The 24,541-nt window shown below is 37.1% G+C and overlaps 1 protein-coding gene across 1 annotated transcript; it reads left to right on the top strand.

The window, feature by feature from the left end:
- The first annotated feature begins 1,927 nt into the window (after window positions 1–1,927).
- LOC100369028 (uncharacterized) lies at window positions 1,928–23,801 on the top strand. The gene is made up of 2 exons (XM_002734187.4): window positions 1,928–2,276; window positions 21,992–23,801. Exons 1-2 carry the CDS (start codon window positions 2,178–2,180, stop codon window positions 23,450–23,452), a joined length of 1,560 nt encoding a protein of 519 aa, XP_002734233.2. The 5' UTR covers window positions 1,928–2,177; the 3' UTR covers window positions 23,453–23,801.
- Window positions 23,802–24,541: the final 740 nt, after the last annotated feature.

Raw genomic sequence — 24,541 nt, 5'->3', positions numbered from 1 at the left:
AATATGAAAGAGGAAATCAAATAATTGAGGATTAATTAAAGGTCGAAAGATATATTTATATATTATCATCAACAGCTGAATAACACATTTATGTAAATATTTTATGCATTTTTAAAAATTTTTAATGACATAAGATCGAAACAGAGATTTGACGGGCGCTGCTACAGGTAGAGTAGAAAAAACTTATCACATACTATCATGTGTTACTTTCTGTAATAGTGAATTAGTATTCCCATTCAGAAAAAAAACGATTCGTTGAGATAATACTATAGGAAGAAAATGGTACTATTTGCATATTGGAAGAAAAAAACAAGAACAAAACACACTCAAATAAATACCGAAAGCAGCACGTGCCCTTCTCTAAAGTAAACTAAATTGTGTTCACTCATCATCCGGGCACACCATCCATGCAAACGTGAAAAGAACTAAACATCCCGGTGGCTTCAGAAAAACAAACTACAAAATCGTCAAATTGTTCATTCTATTTGTATCCGTGTTAGTGCATTAATGACAGCATTGATTGTAGTAGGACGCCCACAACAACCATAGCGAATGTGTGTTACATTTTCCACACGGAACAGTCAAACAGTCCTCGTTCTAGTTCATCGTCTCTACTTACAAGCATTGGGGTGAATTGTGACTGCGGCAAGCATTCAGAGCGTTCTATTTTGCATGACCGAGCAGCGATATTGGCGAAAAATCAGCTTGATGGTATCACGAACTGCGTTTCGTTATACGAACTACTACAGGAAATGAATTATCACGATAAAATATTTGCATCCAAATATCAATTAAGTGCAAGCGTCAAATAACACGTCGAGATGATCAGCATTACGCCTTTAACAACAAACGTACAAACAAAAGTACAGACGTGTGATCTCCGTCTTATAACAACCTTATTTTATTGACTAAGAATAAATATCTCTATTGGAATTGACGAGGGGTGTGTCTTCATCCCTCGCCCCTTCCCATAGCTTTTCCCCCCTCTCCATCTCTTCCAAAGCTAATCACGCTTGTTGGAGCTACACAAAGCAAATAGAATATAATATGAGAAAAAGATATGGGGCAAACTCTTCATCTTCATATTAAACTATTTATATTCGCACAATCCTGAAATCCATCTGTCGCACTATATCACGTTCCGGTGTTTACGTAAGAGAGAGGAGTATTGATCATTACGTGTGCGTTTTTTTAGAGTTGGGTGGGAATTAGTATTGTAGGCGGACTTATTACGAAAGAAGAAAAAACACAGCCACGATAATATCAACACTAGATCAGTGTATGCTCTTGTCGTGCTGTTATCGAGGCGCAGCTGATTCTACGATGTCTTACACTGCTCAAATAAACTAAGGTCCAAGTAATACCGTAGTCATGGTTAATTCTCTAGTATTTGCTTCATACTTGATCAAAGTGAGCATGGCATAATTCTGTTGGGCGGAGATATATAAAATTGAGGTATTCACGATGTGCTAAGTGTGTATAAAGTGTTCTTTGTGACCCCCTACCCCAGTCTACAGGGTTATTTGCTTTTCTTCGGCATCTGCGTACAACGCAGTTCCACTTGGTATTGTCCCTCCCTCGCATTCAATCACTCCTACCCCCAATCTCCATAAACGTATCCTCATTATAAAATGATCCCTTCGCAAAACAATGGATAGAATTTTTCATAATTTTACAAATTATGCTGGTTTAGAATTACTTTGTTTTTTTAAAAAGAAAATGACAAGAAATAACGTCACTAAATAGTATACTGTCAAGCTGTCGAATTGAAAAAGAGGCGCTGAAACACGCCCGTTATCATAGCAACTGCTCTTCGTCATCATCGTCATCATCATTTGTAACAGCACACACATATTCACACACTGGCGTGCCTATATCTATAAGTGGGTGGATTCTCACTATTCGGCTGTTCGTCTTCGGCTCTTCACTCAAGGCGCTCGTCTCAGCTGATTTGATTGACGAGTTTGCTATTCGACCATGTCAGCCGCCTTCATTATTTAAATGAGCAGATTCACGTTGGTGACATTATAAGCTCGTCTCAGGCCGTGACGCTGCCATCGAAGTACTAGCAGGAACCCGACTAAGTTATCAGGGTTAGGTAGAGAAAAGTACGAAAATCATCCGCTGCTACTCCACAACACTGAGACAAATACTTATATCAACACCAGGCGTCCAAGATGCTGTTTCTCTCGGTCTTGGTGACTGTGATGGCTTTGTGTTCTACTACTGCTACGAATGGCGAGAAGCTACAGACCGTCAGGCAACCTGCAGACGCGGTAAGTACTCCCGCAAGATGGGGCAGGCAACTAATTTGCTTCGTCGATTTTAATCTTTATCTAATATGTTTGCAAGTGAATCAGCCAAAGGCAGTGATACAGCAACGATAACGCCCGTCGTTGGCATAATAACGTTCATGTTAGATACGGTATGAAAGTGAATGGTAACTTGATCACTTCGCTTCTGAAGAGGGAAATCAGACCAAAACTGTTCTAGAATCAATTCTTGTAACTGATACCATTCGGGTCGAAAATCAATTTGAGTGAACAAGCTGTACCGTGGATTACATTCACTATTATTCGCCATTTAAGATCTTTAATTTGACCCCTTAAGTATACCATTGATTGATCGATACCTCTTCTTATAGGGACGCGAATAGTAAATGCATCACTACAAAGGCAGAGTTCTTATAAAGTCCAGCAGAAATGGCCACGAATCATTACAAATCGAAGCCTCGTTTCATATAAAATACTTATCGATTTTAAATAGGATTCGGGGAAAGCTTGCGGCGAAGAGAAAATACAAACTCAGTCAAATATGTTTTATGTTTCCCACCTTACACCGGTGTGTGTGTGTGTGTGTGGGGGGGGGGGTAAATGACAGGTTTCATATTGTAAGTGTATTATCCAATGAATACATTACATACGTATTGTGTCGAGTTGTGTCACATGCTAATAATCCGTTGACGATTGGGACCCATTGCGATAATGACTATAATTATCACATATAATAGAATAAGAATATAATTATACCTTGTTATGGGACAAGTGACACGAATAATTATGTTCGTCGCGAATTGATTAGACACTGAAAGTTCAAGTTAATCTCTGAAAAAAATGATTCACATCCGTGTAGGCACTTGACTGTGAAGATGAAATGCGACTTTGTATGCATATTCCAATGCACCAGGTCCCGACAATCAGAGATAGAGATTTAAAAAAAAAAACGTCGTGTTGTCAGGGCTGCAAGTATTCAGACTTGAAGAAGTTAATAACACGCCACGGAGTATGCGTATTGATTCAATCTCAACGTGAAATAGGCTGACATATGCGTGATTCAATCAGCAATGACAGTTATTCTCTGAATAGCATCAACCCGAATTTATCACAAGGGGTGATAACATGTAACACTTTCCCACAGTCAGTCAGGATCACTCACACCTTGCGTTGGATTGATTCCAACTCACAATGAAGGAATATTGTTTTTAAAGATGCAATTACTTTAAGAGGCCCGTTTACAGAAGATGGACTGACAATCCTCGGCAACGATTTTGATTCGATGAGACGTCAAAACCGATTAGGTACGTGCACCCGCGCCGCAGCTACTGTGGAAATATTCATTTTCCTTTGTGGCGAGCAACTCTGAAAATATTATTAAAATGTCAGAACATTTTAATCAAATTTTAACAATTCGAATACATATGACACTCATTTGTTGAATGCTGAAAAAAATCACAATCTAGGCATGCACCACAAACACCCGCCAGGTCAGGTTTAATATATTAATGGGAATCAAAATACACAAGCGACAATCGCTTATCGCATAACATAGTCAAGGCGACGCAGATCTATCATGGCAAAACGCTTCATATATATATATATGTATGCTTGCATAATGCCAAACTTGGAACTGTTAGAAATCTGTGCACGACGTCATCCAAACTGACAACGACTCTCAAATTTACCTCCCTGGCCTAAGTGAAAAAAAAACAATATTGACGAATCGTGCCATCTGAACAATAATCAATAACCAGGCTAATCCACGTTCTGATCCATCACAAATAAATTCTTTTGATAAAGTAGGTAGAAGCTGATTAATCAGTCAAAGTATGTCTTATTAAGACCGTTTAATACGTTAAATGTGTTCCACAGGATGCAGATTTTTCGGTGGTCGAGAATGGGGTGTATCAGTGCTCAAACACAACGTCCCATATTCACATCGTGTGCACCCATGTTCTGATTTCGGATTGGGCATGCATTTGCATGAAATAATGATATCGCTATTCACGTAGATTTGGAACTTCGTGGTTCATATTGTGACAGCCATCCACAATCCTCACAATCGCATGTTGACGTCTTATGTAACGAACAACCTTCTAAATTATTAACTGTCAAAATCAGTTCATCTCCGAGTGACGCACCAATTCAGTGTCGTCAACGTATGCTTAAGCTTGCGGGTAAAATAAACAATAAGCAATTCGGTTTATACAAAATAAAATGACAACTATGGGTTATCCCGTAAATCAATGAGAAATTGGCAAGGAAACGCATTACCACATTGCTGATAAATCATTTCTCAACACGCAAACTGTAAGTGATTAATCTATCACATCTCCCCCCTATTCGATTGCAATAATAGATCAATCCATACTCACTGCACTAACCATGTTCCACATATTATTCCAAATACACATTCATTGCACTGCACTCTAACTACGTGCCAAACAGTCAAACTTGTTATTGGGAATTAGCTTCATTTTGCTTCGAAACCAAAAGGTAATATCAATTTGTAAAGGCACCGCCAACAAGCAGAAAAATGGAAACAGTAAACGAATATTGTGGGTCTTCGTCGCTTAGAGTAGAGTGATTTATTTAACGTGACGGGGAATTTGTCTTCAACATTGCAATACTAAGTTTAACCCGACAAATGAGTTGTTCGTTTTTGCGGGATATTTCTCGCTCAAAAATAGTCATAAAACAATTGCCTCATTTGATGTCCTACATGGCGAATGGTAAATTGAATACGCAGTGCGTTTTTCAATGTAGCCAAAACTGATTTCAATACATCATTTAATATATACAATATAAACATCAATGTTATCTTCTTTGAGTTCCCCCACCGTGAAATTTCACCCCGAGACAAATAAGTGGTTAATCGAAAATATTCTACGAAGTTCCTACGTGCTTTTCACCGTCGGTACATTGGAATGGACGATGAAGATACTATCTTGTCATAGCCAGCAGCGTTATGCGACGCGATAATAAGAAGTACAGTCAAAGTCCCTCTAGCAAAATGCAAAACCAGGAAGTAAATGATTGATAAAAGCATGCAGTTTCACCTAATAAATATCCGAAGTAGTTGATTCTATTCCCACTCACCCTGTTTAATTAGTACGAGCTTTTGTTTTTAATTGATTTTAACAACAGAGGCACAAAACAGACTCCCTGGCGCAGTGCAATGAGGATATAGTTCTCGTTATTGTTTCACTTACCGTTACCGTAGTAACTTTGCCACAGGTTATACCGGCATTGACATTGACTGATCAATTCTGGAATCACGTGACAACCCAGTCGGCGAATGAATGACAGAATCTAATTGGTTATTAGCTTAGCTACTATTATGCCTCACATAAAATTGCACACTACGTGTTGATTAGTATTCAATACCACGATGTACTAGTGTGTTATCAAGTTGAAACCAATTGACGGAACACTGCGAGGAAAGAAAAAACAATTTGATAATGATGATGATGATGGGTATCATGACCAGATGAAAAAGAATTTTCAGAGCAGGCGAGCTAATGAGGATATAATTTACGCCAACCAACGGACAACAAATTACACTGCGACTACGGACGTTAGAGTGAGACAATGATAATGACATTGCCGCATGTATATAATACGTACGGCAATTTAAAAATATGAAATAATTATTCTTGATAAAATGAAAATCATAAATAAATACGATTACCCGGCGAATTTTTAACATTAAGAACGGAACAAGGAAAAACAACAGAGTTGCAATGAAAGAATCCGCTCTGTCACAAACCACGGAATGTCACGTGACCAGGATGAATAGGCCGAAGATGTAGGATTTGTAGAAAAGTTGCGTTGTTCATTATTCGAAATCGGGGTCGAACGAAAATGTCATGAGTTTGATATTATTTAAGGTAGAATAGAGGACGAGAAGACAGTTGTTGTTGTTGTTGCGCTTTGTTAAAATTCACGGCAGAGACAGCAGGTTCTCAAAATTATGTGAATGAACAGCGACAGATGCATGTATACATGCATCCTTCTATATTGATTTTATTGTTTCTCGATTGTATACATTGCTGCGTCACAAAATGTAGTCAAATAAATTGATTTGTAAGAATCCATCATTCAATTTGTACAATGCGTTCTTATTATTTTCATCTGTAGTAAAATATCGGATATTTTAAACTCAAACGTAATCTCATACATATTATTAGGCATGAGGTGGTCATTTAACTTAGTTACGTATACAATCGCGAGGATGGTTTTTCATTTGTTTGAAAATCGCAGAAAACAAATATCCTTGTCAATGGACAAACAAATCTACGTGTATATAAAGGACAATTTGTATACTAAACACCCTAAAATCAGTAAATCCCAAAATACTAAAATTTTTAAATCTCTTTATAATCGACACTAAAAGCACAAATTTCACCAAATTCGTATGTGTGTTAACAATAATCCTAAGTTACGAATACGACATAATGACGTAACGGGGCTCATAAATGATTGGCCATGCGTCGCTGACAACGCTCCTGATTAGATTCGTATATGCTAGAACTCTTGTTATTTTTTTACGACTGAACTCTCTCTTCATAAAAGAAACCATCTTTTTACGAGTTCCACTAAACTCTGGCATCTATCACATGGTATTAACATTAACTGAGAAGTAAGGATTAATGTCAACTTAAATCTAACTTGAAATGTATCGTACATTGTGTACATTGCATTTACAAGAACATTTGGCGCTGAAATACCATATCGCACACTCTGCGTGCGTGCCTGATTGCGCCCTTATTATAATATAACAGCTACAGATTGGAACTGTCGATGTATCATATACTTATCCCCGAAGCAAATGCCATCTTGCAAAGATATCGCTGCTTTAAACGCTGTTTAAAAACGTCCCAACTGAGGTGCATATCGATCGAATGGAAACATTTTTTTCTTGAACAATTATAAATGTCTAAAGTCAAGCAGTGAACGAGGATCGCTGTACTGGCCACTGACTCGATACAACCAGAGCAACACCTCGCCTTCCCATCCCACCAAAAAACAACGAAGAAACGACCGCACAGCACATTTGCTGTAATAATTTAATAAGATTAGATAAGCGTCTTGAAATTTGTTCTTACTGTGCGGCAAAACAATCACAAAGTGTGGGTAAGGTGGCGTGTAACTGCCGATCGACAGCAAATGTTGTAGGCTACAATGCATCATACGATAAGTTACACCTCCCCCCAAGATAAGCCGGTTCACTGTTCTACAAACTTCTCGACCTCGCTATGTGACACAATGTGGCTCACTGTAAAGTTTCAACAATTTGTTTTTGTGTAATACCCCTGAAATGCAATTTCTTTAACCTCGCTTGTCTCTGCTCATCTTTTAACCGTAGAAACTGAATCGGAAAATTGGAAATCATTCCACAATCACGTATTTACTGCTTGGGAAGTGGAGTCGTTTAGCTCTGTGTCGATAATGAGATTGTGCGATTGTTTAATAGAGCAAAGAATGGCATGGAACGCGACCGACGCGACAATGTGGAGAGATATTACTGAACGCCTCTGAGAGTAATTGCCTTGAAATTAACAACCAACATTATAAAGAACATGAATTGGGTACAAAATAAAATATATACCCTACTGTTTCTACGAGGTAAAAAAAAAAGTGGTTTTGGTTATGAGAATGCTCATTCTAGCGTCGCTGATAAACAAAACTCGATTCGAGGCAAATAAACTAGTATTTATCGATCCCTAGACGAATAGTACATATCATGAAACACATGCCTGATTCAATGTCATGTTTATTTAATTATGTTGCATTTCCTCGGAAATTCGGAATTTTGCGTTACGAAGAATTTCATGGATATCGCATTTATTTGTGTAAATACTATTGAGTGAATGAACGGGAAATAATTTATTTGAAAAAATAGTATTGTCAATTGTATCACTGTAGATAAAAGGGCGATCTTAAACGTGTCCACTTCTTACGGGAAGTTATAAGTACTGGTAATGATACAAATGGTTGTGACGTTACACGTAACATTTAGCGCGGAAAAGCAGAAACATCGGAGCACTTGGAATTCAAGTGTCCCTATCAAGTATCTTTTAACATTTATCACATTTTATTCGCTTTGATAGTTATCGATGCTAGACCATAACGTGTTATTAGATGCATGACATGCAAGGACATACTCTGAGACCAAGTCCCATTGTTAGATGGTCACCGTGTCGGCTTATCCTGCATTCTTTCTTTCTAGCACTGTACTACGCGTAGAGCTGCGATATATCCTGAATGTGTAGACATATGAATTATACTGTTGTGTTTTGTGCAATATCAATTATTTAAACAAATCAAGAACTAGCCACTAGACGTAATTGGCCGTTCGTGTTAAACTCAGTGTTTTTCGTAGTTTATAATGATTAAACGGGACGTATATTCACATTATTTAAACATCTACCTGTAAGCCGAGAGATTACAATAATCGTCCTCGAGGGAACGACTATATGTTAGGTATGAAATAGAAGTCGTGCACTATTGAGTGTACTGCGAATTGTCTCTTTAGATTTTTATATACCAGTGTTTGTTATCTTCATAGTTCTATTCAACATAACGAAAAGATTCCCCGTTGTGTTTTATGTATGTGCTCATTCGATCGTAATGTATATTTGGTTTCAAACCACGCAGAAAGATATGTACGGTTTTAGACGCGTTCGTACTTGGTACGTTCCCAGAATTCATTGTGACTTTTTTTTTTTAGTTCACCTTCAAAATAGCAGCAATTCGGCCGGTTGAATGTCGTCTCAACTCACAACGATTTGGACAGATTCGTGACTCAAATACAGTTATTTGATTTCATAACGACCAACTGTTCCCTAAAGAGTATTAATAATTGGATGAACTCAATATATCAACTATGACATTATGTATCACATGTCAATTAAAATATATATATGTGTGTATTTATTTCTCAAAAATGTGCCAAGTTATCAGTTATATGAAATAAGTAGAAGCCATCGGAAAAAGGGGGGGTAATGGTGCTGATGACTACCTCAATGGAACCAAAACTAAACACCAAATAGAATTGCGCAGAGTAAATTGCATATATATTACATATTATTGAAAACACGTGCAGACAACTCATAGCTCTTCTGATGTATACTATGATACTGTCGTGTTCTATTACATAGGAATCTAATTTTGCATCTAGAGTATTGCGCCACAGTAATAATTTCCTACGGGAAAGATAACTCGCATGAACGTAGCGCGACATATTGCGCACGCGCACTTCTTTATGCTACGCGTTTGCTAGATAGATATGGCCACACATTAACTTTATAAGCAACATCGTCTTTTAATATTCAGCAGTGATATGAGGCAAGTCCCGCAACTTTCAAACACTGTGTAATGTATACCGTAACTGTTCCAGTACCCAACCCCATAACAATCCCCGTGTAATAAGTGCATATTATCTTGAGTTCACGCTAGAACAGGTACCGAAGGATTCGATCAATTGTGTTCGATCAATGGAGGTAGTGTAATGGATTATAACACAATCTGTTTTATATGACTTTAATGCGCCGTTAATCCTGTATCGCAAGACAACACATAGCTCCGAGAACAAACATGGTGAATGTAAAACAAGTAAATAATTCTGGTGTGTACCCTACATATATGGCTTCCGTGTCAATCGCTTTACGTAGTACATGTAATTGCATCGATAATGCAATACTCGAAGGAGACTACGATTTGACAATCTCATTAAAGGCATATATCTCTTAATTAACCGGACACAATACAAAACCGGCGATCGGTATGGAACACCTTCGTATCGATATCCGATATGGCGGTACCTATCTCAGTCTATTTGTTTCAATTATTGAGAGCAGGAAATGACACCTGTCCTGCAAAGTAGACTTGTAAGACCATGACAAATATGATATTGATGTGCTATCAAAGCGAGATTCCGCTCTCTCTGTTGACGTGCTTGCTTACTAGATTGTTCGTAACATCGATCGACGTGTACTCAGCTTGTTTCTTTCGTATCCGAGCCACTCCAATCAAATTTCGCGTTCCACTGACGACCAGAACTGCCATTGACTCGTTTCCGCCATTACGTGTGTTTCACTGTTCTCCATACTACTTGCAATTGGTGAACTGGAAGGACGTGACACGTATGTGCTAAATACGTTTAATTTGTGAATTTACGCAATTTGGTCAAGTAATGTTTCGTTCATTATTTAATTAAATCGCCTGAGAAATATATTTAAAAAAGTAAATGAGATTCATCAAACGCCGATGTTCGGTATTTTGTCTATAATCATTGTATACGAATCGCAACGTGTTGTAATATGTGACCAGATGCTACACTGAGTAACGAAACAATTCCGACGCATACACTGTCACTGTTTTTCAAAAACCATATACGTATTTCATTGCAATCTCCCACACAGCAATACGTCAGTGTCGTTAACTATCCCATGCACAGGTGACTTACCCGAGGAAGAACGCTAGTTATGCAATAACATTCCATTACTTCTAATGACCGTGACTTTTACAAACGACACAGGCATTCGCGTCATTTTTCAAAATAGCCGTAAATGTCGCATTCATTAATTATAAGCCAGTAGAATATATATTTATCTTAATATATTGTGCAGGTATGCAATTTTTAAACTAGTTGCGGTAAATGTCGACTACACTAGTTGTTGACAGGTTCTGTTCGAGAATTCTCTCGTATATCTTCTGTAACAGGTACCGAATACCGTTATAACATTTCGCCCTTCGAACGTATGGAGTTTAGCATCACGATAAATACGCTGCTAATTCCATGGTACGACCGTAGCGCATCGAAACATGAATAATTTAAACGCTCACAGGGTGTCGAGGTCTGTCGAGGAACAGGGGCGCGCGCCCTTTGCAGATACTCATATTTTAATCAGTGTTTGTATATATAATGAAACCCCGACATGTACTAGTAGTGCATTTTCACCCTTTTCTGTTTTCCAATTATGAATTATACGTCTCCTATACATACATCCCTGCAGTTACAAAACGCTCCGCCGAGTATACAATTTATCGCTTTTTGTTTTAGACCAATTATGGTTATTTCAAATGAAGAGGATAATTAAATACACGTTAATGTCCCATGCGAGAATAAATTCGGCGTTTCGAGTATTGTTACTGTGATACCAGTCTTATCTCAGTGATTACGTAGGTCGTTAAAACCCCAATCAGTATAGAAGATAAACTGTCCCCAATTTTGCAATGAAGTGTTATAGATTTATATGAGTCTTTCGATGTTTGGTTCGCCAATTATGGAAACCGTAACTACATATTTGGGTATAGCGGCGTTACAGACATGCGCGATAGGTCATCTTACCAGTATGATATTGGGTTGTATCTATTCATGCTAATTTCATTGAATTCAGTCGAAAATAATAAGAAAATAACCAAATGTATGACATGGTGAATGATTAGTTTTGATTTATACCCACGTCGACAGCAAGCTCATTAAAACAATTAGTGTGTGGCTATCAATCAATATAATCTTCCTTTTCTGAAAGATCACGAACGGTTTGTTTTTCACCCTAATGTCGAGGTTGGTCAATTTCGTGATGTGTACACATCTATTATTATGCTCAAATTTGCGGAGTGCCCCATGTTAGTTTTCAGATCCGCGTTAAATATATATAAGATAATTACAGAGAGTAGGATTATTACAAACAAATGATGGACTGGGTTCTAATAACAGGATGTGTCAGGCAACTAATGGAACAACACAAGGCTGAATCGTTAATAGTTTCGAAATAAAACGCAAGCACTTGTTTGCAAATAATTGTTGCTTGATGCAAGTAGAGTTTATTCATTTGAATAATCTATCAATTTTAGTTCGCTGCTGTTCTGTGATTTCGAATAAACAGTGCATACTACGTGTAAAATCTGGCAGATGCCCGCAAACAACAATATCTATATATTTTGGTAACACGCTTAACAACAACACATCCAGATTTCCAAGATAGCATATAGTGGCCTACATACTATTAAATACACTGTAGTAGTAAAACGTTGTCGCATTTGATCTCAATCGCCGTTTTTTTTCAATTTAAGTCGTAGGTCGGTTAGTAATCATGGGGGAGCGGCGTATCGATTCTGACGTGTAATTGTTTCCCCAAGCGAAAACAGGTATAATGTTTAATTTGCGTTTTTTTCTTGAATCATTTAGAAAGCTACGCACCTCGTAGAATGTATTTTGCACACAAGTCTGTTTAAAACAAATCCTCGACTTTAATGTTTGATTTTGAAATTAATGGCTAATAAAACCACAGGGAACACAAAGACGGAAAATTGTTCATAATATTTACATATATGTATTATTTAGACCAAAAGTTTGACATTTGTCCTCTAAATACGTATGGAGCCATTGAATCCTTAATAGGATTGACTTTATTCTAAAATACTGCTTTAAGCGGTGAGTAAGTTTACGTGAGTTTTTTTTTTCAGGATTAAATGACTCGTATTTATTTATAATTACATATGTTCTGTTTTTGAAAAAAACAACAAATTCAGACGATTAAATTTGAAAAAAAAAATATAACAAGGAATACAAACCACCAAATAAAGAGTTGGCATGTTTTGTTAACAGGTCGAGATCGGGATTGCCTGAATCATAATTGAAGGCATATTTTTGAAGTAGGACGTTGTTTCTACAGTGATGAGATTGGATATTCCCAGAACGTCAGAGAATAAGTATTTATTAGATTACTGGCAAGAAAACGAGAAAAAAATAATGACACTCACGCTCGGCTAGATGGAATGAGTAGACGACAGATTGTAATGTTGGCGGAGTAATATAAAAGTAAATTACATATATCATAACCGTTAAGAGACAGTTTGTAATTACCGCCTGTTTTTATCAATACCCCGCGAAATCGCCTTCTTCATAATTGTTCACATACTCGACAAGATTCGAAGGAGTGGGATTCGTAAGTGAAAACACATCTATTTTAACGACTAAAGTGACTCCATACGTCGCGCTGACATTTTGTCGAGGAGATGACCAGTTTTGGGGGGATTTTAAACAAATGTCAGTTTGGTATGAAAGAATTAGGTGATATAGTGTAAATCAGTATAAATTATCCACGAGGTGCCGTTCCACTTTTACTTCGCTCTCAGCGTGTGGCTTATTCAGCCATTACACGTGTACATTACCTACCACTTCTTAACCTCCGCTTGCAAATTATAAAGGCTCTACGTAGAGTGTTTTTATGCATGCCTTGGTTCAATTATAGTAGCGTCCCCAAATCGGAGTTAGTTTACACGTTCCCTATTATATATTATTAACGGCCGTCGATTTCCCGTCTGACTAAAAGGTACCTCACTTCCCACTGAATGTTTTACATGTTTGCCTCTCTGTCAGTTGTTAATTTGCTTTCATCCTCTCAACACAAGAGCATCAGAGATCATTAAAGCGTAAAGGTAGAAACACCGGATAACTGAGAGTTCAAGTACGCTCTGTGTTTTGCAAGTGACCCAGGCCAGAGTTTCTGAAGCGCTTACAGAGACGCAAATGTCTGTGACCTTTCTTCAGAAAAGCCAATAACCAACTCTCCTGCCGCGTTTCCCCCATTCTCTTGATCCTACTATTCTCTTTTCCCACTGCCTTCTCTACCACTGTGCAGGTCATTGTGTACCACTTGTGCGTGGTTTTCGAATAATATCAATCAAATTAAGACAAGACCTTCGTTGGTAAGAGTATCACCTTCTCATACATATAACGGACACCAGCAGCATCGGTGTCAGATAACACCATTTAAATATTTAATTTGCTCTTCCGTTGCTTGTGTACGTAGATGTAATATAAAGTCTATTTGAAACAATTTCCCTAGTCTCCTGCCGTGACAGTGTCGGTGTCGAATTTAAAATGGTATGTTTAAGAAAATTAATGCTGAATGAACACTGACAAAAAAATCTTCCTAAATCATAATGAGACAAGCTCTTCATATTAGTACAACGAAACTACGCCCTGGCAGGTCAATAGGTTGTCCTGTTTTGATCGCTGTTTTGCTGGCTACACGCGGGGTGTGTTGCATAAACAATACTCGATTAACTCGAAATAAAAAACAAATCTGTGCTCGAAAGTGCGATTGAAGCATTTCAGGTCTGTGTAACGGGTGATAAGTGAAAGAACCGTATCTATTTAAATGCTACTTAGGTGTCTATTGAGTGCCAACATGTAATGAATCGAATATGAACTAACAACAGCCATAGATTCAATCTTAGTTGTTGGATGGTACAAATGATAAGGAAATCCTCATATGTCTCATACATCAGTGCACGTCGTGATTTTTCCTGATTTTGTTACGTGGCTATTGTTATTGTGAACAAGTTGGATTTCTTTTCAATGAATGTGACTATTGAAATAGTTCATGTTTTTTTTTAAAGTAGATGATCAACTGAATTGAACAGGTGTCATCAAATTGCATGTTCAGAGGAGGCAGAAAGATTCTTATTCTGATCTATTCAAATCTATACTTGATACGATCCCTTACAATCTGACATTGTGCCAAAACAATAGATTATTAATAAATGAGTAATTTATATATAAAATAATGATCAATTAGCTCGTTTGAAACCATTGTAATTTCCAGATTTGTGTTTCTCATTAACATTAACGACCAATAACGAAACATTTACAAGACAAAAGTGTTCAAAACCAAAGACTACATTGAACTGAAGATTATATACAGAGGTTGTTATTCGAAAAAAAAAACTTTGATGAGATTCGCTGTATCGCACATTACTACTCATATTGTGTTCAATGACGCTGCATGACCTCAATAACCTAAAACCAAAGTGCTTTTGTATTATAATAATATTAATCAACGGAAACGGCAAACCCCGTCGAAGACCCAGGCCAAAGGTTTCTCATACGCATATTTATCCTTTTTTGTACAGCCTGAAATCCCACCCACGCATCCCTCCCACCACACCACTCCAATGGTATAATTTCTTTAAGTTAGGCGTGCGTGTGGGAGGTATATATTACCTCTAGCATGCACTTTCAGTAAAATCAGGTGGTGTTAATCTTTTTGTACCGAATTCAACGATAAAACAGTTTTCCCTTACGCGGAAAATATACGTTACCGACACTTCACACCGTGATGCACCCACACTCGCATAATTGGCAAAATGGAATGTATGGAAAAAAGCGGACATTAGAACGACACCATTTACATAATGTATTATTCCAACAATTTTAATTACTGCAATTAAGCAATGTATTTATCTAGCGCATCATAATTATATATGAATACAATTCTCCTAAACGCGCGACTATTTATCTTATTGACCAATGGCAATTGTGTACTTTCATTACGTGCGGTACAGTACTGCCGAATAGAGCACAAATTCGAAATCGACGTCCACCATTCGTGTTATGATCGTGTGGGAAGCATATATCTACCATCAGTATTAATACACAACTTTGCTCTGACAGAGGCGTCTATCGAACAAAATTATCACAGATTTCGCCTCATTTTGTGAATAATTAAACATCCAATACGTCGATTAAAGAGGTCATTTAATAGACTTAAAAACCACATGCTAATGTGAAATGTTCACGTCATTACATTGTATGAATTAGAAATTTACTTGATTCCAAAACTATTCAATCGTCTTTTGTTAGCAAAACTACAGTTAGTATAACCGCATGCACGATATCAATTCATTGTCACTATAGCAACAGTGCACTCGGGGAATTTAAACTTTATAATAGAATTGTTGGGAATTATAATGAATACCATGTATTAATTATAGGAAAAGCTCAAATGTTAAGCTTGATTTGAATTCAATTGACCATGACCGACGTATTACTTCAAAGTCGTTAATAGTTAGGTCCTAATACAACACCCCAATCATTACCGGGTCCAATTAGGAAACTATATCTGTGGTCATATTTAACAAAGATTCCCACAACTGTTTAATCTTATATTTACGATGTGTTTCTCAGTAGTGTATTTTCGGAGAAGATTCGTACACTGAAAACAGTAACACGCTTCTGCAAATCATGACATTAGCTGGCGAGTAAAAGAAAAAAATCTGTGTATGTATTAGCTATAATTTATTTATCTCAAATCCGGCATATTGATAAGAACGATGAGATTCTCGTCAGTGTCTAGTTACTGCACTATCCAGTATTGATATTAAATCTTTTGTATGATAACCCACGTTTATGCGATACTGATCATGGCAATGGTTTCCCACTTACACGGAAACCTCTTAAATATACGGCATTATCTTGAAGAGGAGCGCAACAATAAATAGTAATAATAATTTATAGACGAAATGAGGTTTAGAGACAATATTGTAATCTGAGTACCCAGTGGCCAGGATTAATGTGATATTACTACCTGGAGGTCAGACTCAATTAGAAGGCAATATTCCTCTTAACTCGACCGTAAAATCAGTGCTGCTCTGTTTCAGAGCTAGTAGCTGATCAGTGAACGACATTTGTTATTCAAAATCTGAAAGCTGGTTGGCAAAAATGTTACCAAATGACGTCATTGTGCGAGGGAATATATGACATCTACACAGGGCTTTTGATTACGTTAAACTGATTGAACTGTCGTGGCGGAAAACAAAATATGACGTAACACTGAAATTCATACAATGTAGTAACTCATACTATATAAAATTTCTTTAAAAATATCACCTAACACCACGCATGCGCTCTTTAATCATTCATGAATTGCTGTCATAATCAAACGGCCTGAAGAAAACTTATTATAACTGCAGAAATCGACAATTTGTTATAATTATAATAATAATTATAAGTGGCTCTACCATAAATTGATGTGTTAATAAATTAACCGCATGTCAGGGGATATCATTAAATCTTTATCAACCAAAGTACTAGTACAAAGAAAACATAATAATTAATTATGCAAAATATATGCAAATATATACTAAAATACAAAAAAACTTGCATTTGATGTCGTGGTTCACATTACCTGATAGCAATATAAGCATTATTAACAAATAATCTAAAGATAAATCATGACCCAGAATAAGTAATTTGAGCATTTGAGCATACATTGTGTTTAGTATCAAGGACAAATTTATAAACAGTAATTAACGTCAATGTGAACCTCCGCGTCTAGATTTACTGTATAATCATCCATTAGATTTGTTTAAAACAAGGATGCTAAGTGACATAATGAGTCATATTTGCCATTGGCAACCTATACCAAATTGTGTTATTTTAAATTATAGTGTGGGTTACAAGGTCGTTTAGTAAAGCAGAAGGAGGAAATCACAAACACATTTCCGGCCCGGTAATACATATATGGTGTTCACAACGCCAGATTATTATTTGGTCCGGTAATCAATGGTCGTAATATATATACATATAGGGTGATAAATTGTCGCAAGATTAATATATACAGAGACACATAACGAAGATGAACAATATGGTAGAATGAATTATTCTAACCGAAAAACGACACGGAGTTCCAGCAAATTGGTCTCTGATAAACCATTGTTTAAATTTCCGATTAAATTGTAGCTCTTGAATGAAATTTCTGGTGCGATCCAGGCAAATGATTGCCACGTTAACCAAGCACATGGAACTAATGTTATTTCACTCTGTGTATTGAGAAGCGGTGTTCGTTTGATTTATGAGATACTCGTCTCTATGTGTCCATGGAATTCAGCATCCTGCCTGATCCCCCAGGCACATTTCCCAAATAACAAAATTCCACCATATCTTCAGAGTCGCCATCCTTCAGTAAAATCGTCACTCGGAGCCGTTTCCAACGTGAAGTGACAACTGGACGTGCTGTTGAGGCTCCAGTATGCACGTTCCTCCGTCGTTACCATGACCTCCGGCTTTGTCAGAAGTTTCCGACGAACGTGCTCGCCAGGTGCCGTCGTGATTATGACTCTGCTAGAGTGAACCTTACTCAGTAGATGTGTTCAAAACTACATTGTTACGCTGAATTTTGACAACAAACTCCCTTGGGAGGCTAGCGAGAAAGGCGTTCTGGGAAATGCAAGAGGTCATGTAATACAAACATTTAGCTCGATGTCACATAGAATCAACACATGATACTTATTTTTTGCCCAAATTCTGCATTATTTGATGTAAAAATCTCTGTATATGAATGATACCAACAATGTTGCTGATGGGTTGGAGGTATGTTCGAATTGAAGCACCTGCTATGGTCATTCAACTGATTTCGAACTTAGCAGATCGCATCCAATGCTAAGGATAACTAACATCAAATTAAAGGAGCAGTACATATAAATCGATTATCTGCCTTCGACATTTAAGTCGGAACTTGCGCGCTGTCTCATCCGAGTATCGTGTGACTGTTAAGTTGATTATGTGAACTCGGCATTTACACCGATACTATGTGATGAGAATGATAAGATATTATAGACCACAAGTAACACTGTGTGTAAAATTTATTTATTTATTTATTTTCGTTCAATACAACTCCTATTCATGATTCCCCACATATAGTCGACGTGGTGTATTTGTTTTTCTAATAACATCCAAACTAATTATTATTCTCTCACAAAACTACACTTTAAAAATAACCTCCGATGGAGCCGCTTCATTGACCTCGTATCGCTTATTATGCCAGTGATGCACGGAGTGATTTGTAATAGAAGTATCTTGTAAATACGTTGTTGATGTGTCAATAGCCACTCTAATAGTTCTCCTTATGCCGTTAATAGGCAAGCCCCAGGGGTTTGTTATATTGACATGCTATATAGACAAACACCTTCGTTCACGGCAAGTCAAACACAACCGTTTATGCTATAGCACCTACCGTGTACTTATCGTCGTCTCTTCGTGGTCTGCATTTATAAAAATCCAACTGGCTTTAACTCTTAAACGCCAATTATCTATATATAATGCAAATGAGACCAATTGGAAGGTCAAACTGGTGTTGGTTATCCTGTACTAAGTTTGTTACTGTACGATCATGTTCATTTTCATTAAAACGCCTACGAACATCCACTCGAGATAATTCCACGTGATGGGGGAAGTGCTATTCACACTAAATTCACCTTTCAATTTCTCTAAACAGCCGGAAACACAGTCACAAAACGTCTATTAGTTTCTGTTCACCAGCATTGACGCAGTTCAATATTTAGAATTCCAAAACACATCGTACAACGAATTGTTTTGTCTTCGTTGAACAGGAGATAAGAATATACGCTGAATCATGTTTCGCTAAGCGGTAAACCATTGATATGAAACTAATATTTAAGAATGGTTTTCAAGTATTAAATTATCGGACAACCAACAACACGTAAACGTGCAGTTGTTATCTCGAGTCATTTTTTCCTTCAAATTTCATCATGAAAAGTAATCCTTTCAACGTGATACTATTTCTCAAATTGTGATGATTAGTTTTTCAACAACATTATGTTGTGAAACATATAAAGTAATATGTAGACTTTCAATCGAATTATAAAGTTCAATACCTCAGTTAAACGAACAACCTGTTATTCATTTTGACTGCATGAGATGTACTACCTATTTAGGTATATCCGCACGAGACTCAGAAGATAATATCCTTCCCTGATTTCAATTGGAGAATGTGATTTGTGACGAGATATCTCCTTACAACTCCATTGACTGCTTTGCATTGCGATATATGTGTTTGGTGTGTGTTGGGACTTCACTTGATCATTTGCATATTCAGAAACGATGATGTAGTTTGGCGTTTAACCTGTTGTATTAGAGTGAACTAATATATCATTGCAATTGGCTTCTCGTGCATCGCGTATACCTTAGGCTTAGAATATCACACCACACAGTGGACCTTAAAAGTCATGTAACATTACCATCATTTCTATTACATCTTATTTGTATTGATGAAATAATAACCCATAAATGAAAGGTCAAGTCAATCAAGCTAGCCCTTCTGAATAAACCAAGCAAATCTATTTCCCTCGAAGCCATTCAGCTACAAGCAACCGTAACACACGTAACTGGATCAAGCAACATCTGTCCCCTATGTATAGCGAGTGGTACAGTTGTCTGCAATCGATGCATGACCAATGAGTACATTTTATATTTTCAGTCAATGCTGATCAACGTCAGACAAGTAAATGATTGCACGACATTACAACTAAACGGAAAGACACCCTGCATTACTGCAAACTCAACGTTTTATCTTCCACCCAGAAAGTTTTACATACGTATATGTTCTACCACAGCATGAACTACATCATTTAATCCTCACCCACATACCCTGTTTAGTATTTAAAGCAAGAACAGGCAAAGCGCAGTCATTTATAGTTGACCGAGTTCCATCAACAAAACAATAAATAAAAATAATAAAATAAGGGGCATCCATGCAAACGCTGCCTCTGTGATTTTTCTCATAGGGCTTGGGTAGCCATTTTACCTGAAGATTGAGATGCTCATTTTGAAAACTAGTTTGTGTATCCCAAGTTATTTCTCTGGAATTTCAAACAGCCAGTCATAGAGAATAACTTACAATACTTAAATGAAAGATACAGTCCCAAACTTAAGTGCAATGTCATGTAAAATACCTCAATAACAAACCACTGTAGTCTACAAAGTCATGCCAAGAGATTTGATATACCTGGGGGCTATAATCTAAGCTAATGTTTTTTGGTGCTAATCGTCTTTGACTTTAATACAGAAAGTTCTATTTTACACATAAATAACCGACAGTATTACTTTTATTACTTATACTAATTATCTTCTATAATTCAATATGCATTCTGTGTTCTCATTAAACAGCATTCAAGCCAACTATCTTTATGAATTAAAGATTTTCAAATCCAAACAGCTCAATACAGTTTGAACTTGTTACCGGAAGCGCAACGGATGAACCATCAAATACATGCCTTTATTTCGAATCCTTATTTTACCTCGATTTTACAGGATTAATAAATCAAATTCCACATAATGTATATGCATTGTGATTGTTTCTGTTCCCATGGTAATATGGTGACATTTGTCATGTTTCTATTATATAAGAATGTAACCTTTACTGTTTTAAAATGTGACTTCAATTAACACGTTTGGTCGTTCATTCTAACATACTAATATACCACATGATAAATTAAAGTTACATCAAGCATAGTTTATTTCAAATAATTCTAGTCGCTACAAATACATTGTTATGTTACAATTCTCCTTACTTTGTTAAGACCAGAACTGACGCACACCTTTTATACACTACCGACGACATTGTCAGTATACTTTTTTATTCAATGGGAACTACCTTCTTGCTGGCATTCGGTTGTAGCTAAATGTCTACAAAAAAATACAGTACAAGAAAGCCGAACTCCCTTCACATTTGGATATATTTGGATATATACTTTCTATTAATAATCCCAATTTACACAAATGATCCGCAGGTTTCAAACAGAAACCGTTTTATATATGACGGGTGCCACTAGTGAAGAACACACCACCTGAATTAAATTTATGTACACCACAGGGTCCATTTTTCTCTTACTGATTTGACTATGTTGTTTAAATAATGTCCGTTATTTGATTTGTTCTTGTAGATTATATTTTCGATCACTGTCAGTCATTTGTTTTGTGTCATTGGACTTTCACTATATGACTTATGTTCTATGACTGGGAATGATATTTCTACAATTCTCATGTCATTGACAAATTCTCAGATGTCACACATTCAACATGATAATATGTTCTAATATATTTCATTTTTTACTAATAGGGGGAAAATGACTGTATACACCCTTCTCAAATCACTGGGAACGAGCAGGAAGATGTTAATATATGCAGCGAGGAATCAGACTCACTTGTGATTGATAAAGAGCAGCGCACCAGTGAAGATGAAAGTAAAAGGGGTAGCAAATCCTTTTTCGGGATGCCAATGAGAGAGGGAAGAGATGCTGAGAAGAAAGGGGTAAAAACATTCTTTGGAATGCCAATGCGCCAGAATAGGGGTACCAAGACATTCTTTGGTATGCCAATTCGTCCATATCGGGCTCCGGCTCAGAAGAGAAAGTCATTTTTTGGTATCCCGCAGTTCTCTGGTCGGTCTTATGTTGACCAGGAGGATGACGGCACTGTTAGATCTGAGAGGAAGTCATTTTTTGGTATGCCTGATATAACCGGGCGTTCTTTCAATGACGTCGGTGATGAAACTGTGAGAGAAGAAAGGAAAACATTCTTTGGCATGCCATTAGTAGCAGGTCGCTCATATGATGAATTTGATGATGATGATGATGATGACATTGGCGATGACGGTGATGATGGCGAGGATACTGTGAGAGAAGAAAGGAAATCTTTTTTCGGTATGCCAGAGATAGCAGGAAGGGCCTATGATGACACAGATGAGGATATAGCTGTAAAAGAAGAACGAAAATCGTTTTTTGGTTTACCATCTGTTGCAGGTCGGGCTTACAAAGACGATGCAGACGGAACGGTGATATCAGAAAGAAAATCATTTTTTGGCTTACCATCACTGGAAGGGCGTTCAACTGATAACGAAGATAGTGACGACAGACCGGACTCTGAGAAAAGAAAGGCTTTTTTCGGTATTCCATCCAGAGAAGGACGAGGTGAGGATATTACAATTGATGAACGTGCTTCAAAAAGTTTCTTTGGGGTGCCTGCTAGGATTTCAAGGTCAGTAGATATGGAAGAGTTGTACAACTACATCACGCACGTAGACGATAATGATGTGGAAAAACGGAAGTCATTTTTTGGCATGCCCTCCGTTGAAGGACGAGGAATAACAGATGAAGAAATACAAATGCAGGAACGAAAAGCTTTCTTCGGTATGCCATCTAAATCCGGCCGTTCGGCTTACGCCATTGTTGACCCCAACGACCGAGACCGACGTTCTTTATTCGATGATGTGGATAGCAGTGATGATGCACATGAAGCAAACAGTATCGTCAAACGAGAAAATCTGGCCCACTTATTCAGTCGAGGAAAGGTTTATGCTGGAATGCCTTTAGCAGCCGGAGCTCGCAATTATCGCCACAAACCGTCAAAGCGATCAACAATGAGCGGATTGCCAGTACTCAACCATGTCCAACAGCGTTCCGCAAGTCGCAGAAAATATTATCCTGGTAAACTTACTGCTTTCAGACGTGGCCGACCTTCCAAGACTGCAGCTGCATTGTCTGGAAAGCTGTTCATGGGAATGCCAGTTCCGGAATTTTAACAACATATTTTCATGACAGTGTCCGTGATCTCAAGTCTTAAAATTAATTATTTCAATATTTTGTTTAAAAATATCGTTGGCTGGAAACATCATTGCACCTTAATCACGAATTCATAATATGAACCGGTTTCTAGTCAAATATGTATTTTGATTGGTTACTGTCGATTATGAAATATGCATATCTACGCTTCTGGTTGATATGCTCGCTTATGTTTTTCGTCACATTGTAAATCTCTAAAAAGCAAATGTTGTGTTCACCTTACTGTCTTTAACGAATCTGAATTAAGGGTAAGAGAAGGGGTACTTTGAGTATTCAGTTTTTATAAATGGGTTATGGTGCAAGCAGTCATTTGGATACAACTAGATCCCTTAGTAACACAGCTTGTATTTGATTCAGTTGTCCAGTTATAACATAAAAAGTCAAAGATGCTCAGATTGTACCCCGTGTCTACCACATGCTCAAACTGCGTTTTAATCTTATACGGTGCTCGCATCGTGTTGTTATTTTTTTGCATTAAAAAGAGCGTATAAAATTGGAATGAAGAATATCCGATTGAATACGTGTATGTCCGTGATTGAGCTATATCCCGTGTAATCTTTAGTGTAATAAAATAATGATATTTAATAACGTATGTACTGCCATGCTGACCCAGTTTTCTGATTACCTTATTCTAATTATTTGTTTCACGATTACTCTACTAAATGTATGTCTTTATTTTGCTATGTATTAGGCAAGGGAATCTTAAATATATTCACAATAATCGCCTTTATATTAAAACGCCATTATATGTGAATATACATGTTATGAGACATACAATAAATCACACCAGACTAGACCAGAAAAATAAATACTGTATTTTTTTTAACATTACTGTAAAATATTTACGAAGAGCATAGGGTGGATAACTATCAGTTTCTCTTAACTGGATTATTAATTTATGTAATGTATTTTTGTAATATACAATATGATAATGTGATAATTTGGCCACCAAAACAAAAGCAAACTTGGACGACGATATATAAGCAGTTTATGTTTGCATAAAGATCAGCATAATGGGAGAACGTATGTTGGAGGGTTCTTAGATAGAT

The sequence above is a fragment of the Saccoglossus kowalevskii genome, chromosome 4 (genome assembly GCF_978046115.1).
Source record: "Saccoglossus kowalevskii chromosome 4, keSacKowa6.1, whole genome shotgun sequence".
In the NCBI taxonomy this organism is placed as follows: domain Eukaryota; kingdom Metazoa; phylum Hemichordata; class Enteropneusta; family Harrimaniidae; genus Saccoglossus; species Saccoglossus kowalevskii.
The sequence above is the reverse complement of the archived record's forward strand: the minus strand, read 5'-3'. Positions and strand labels throughout refer to the sequence as shown.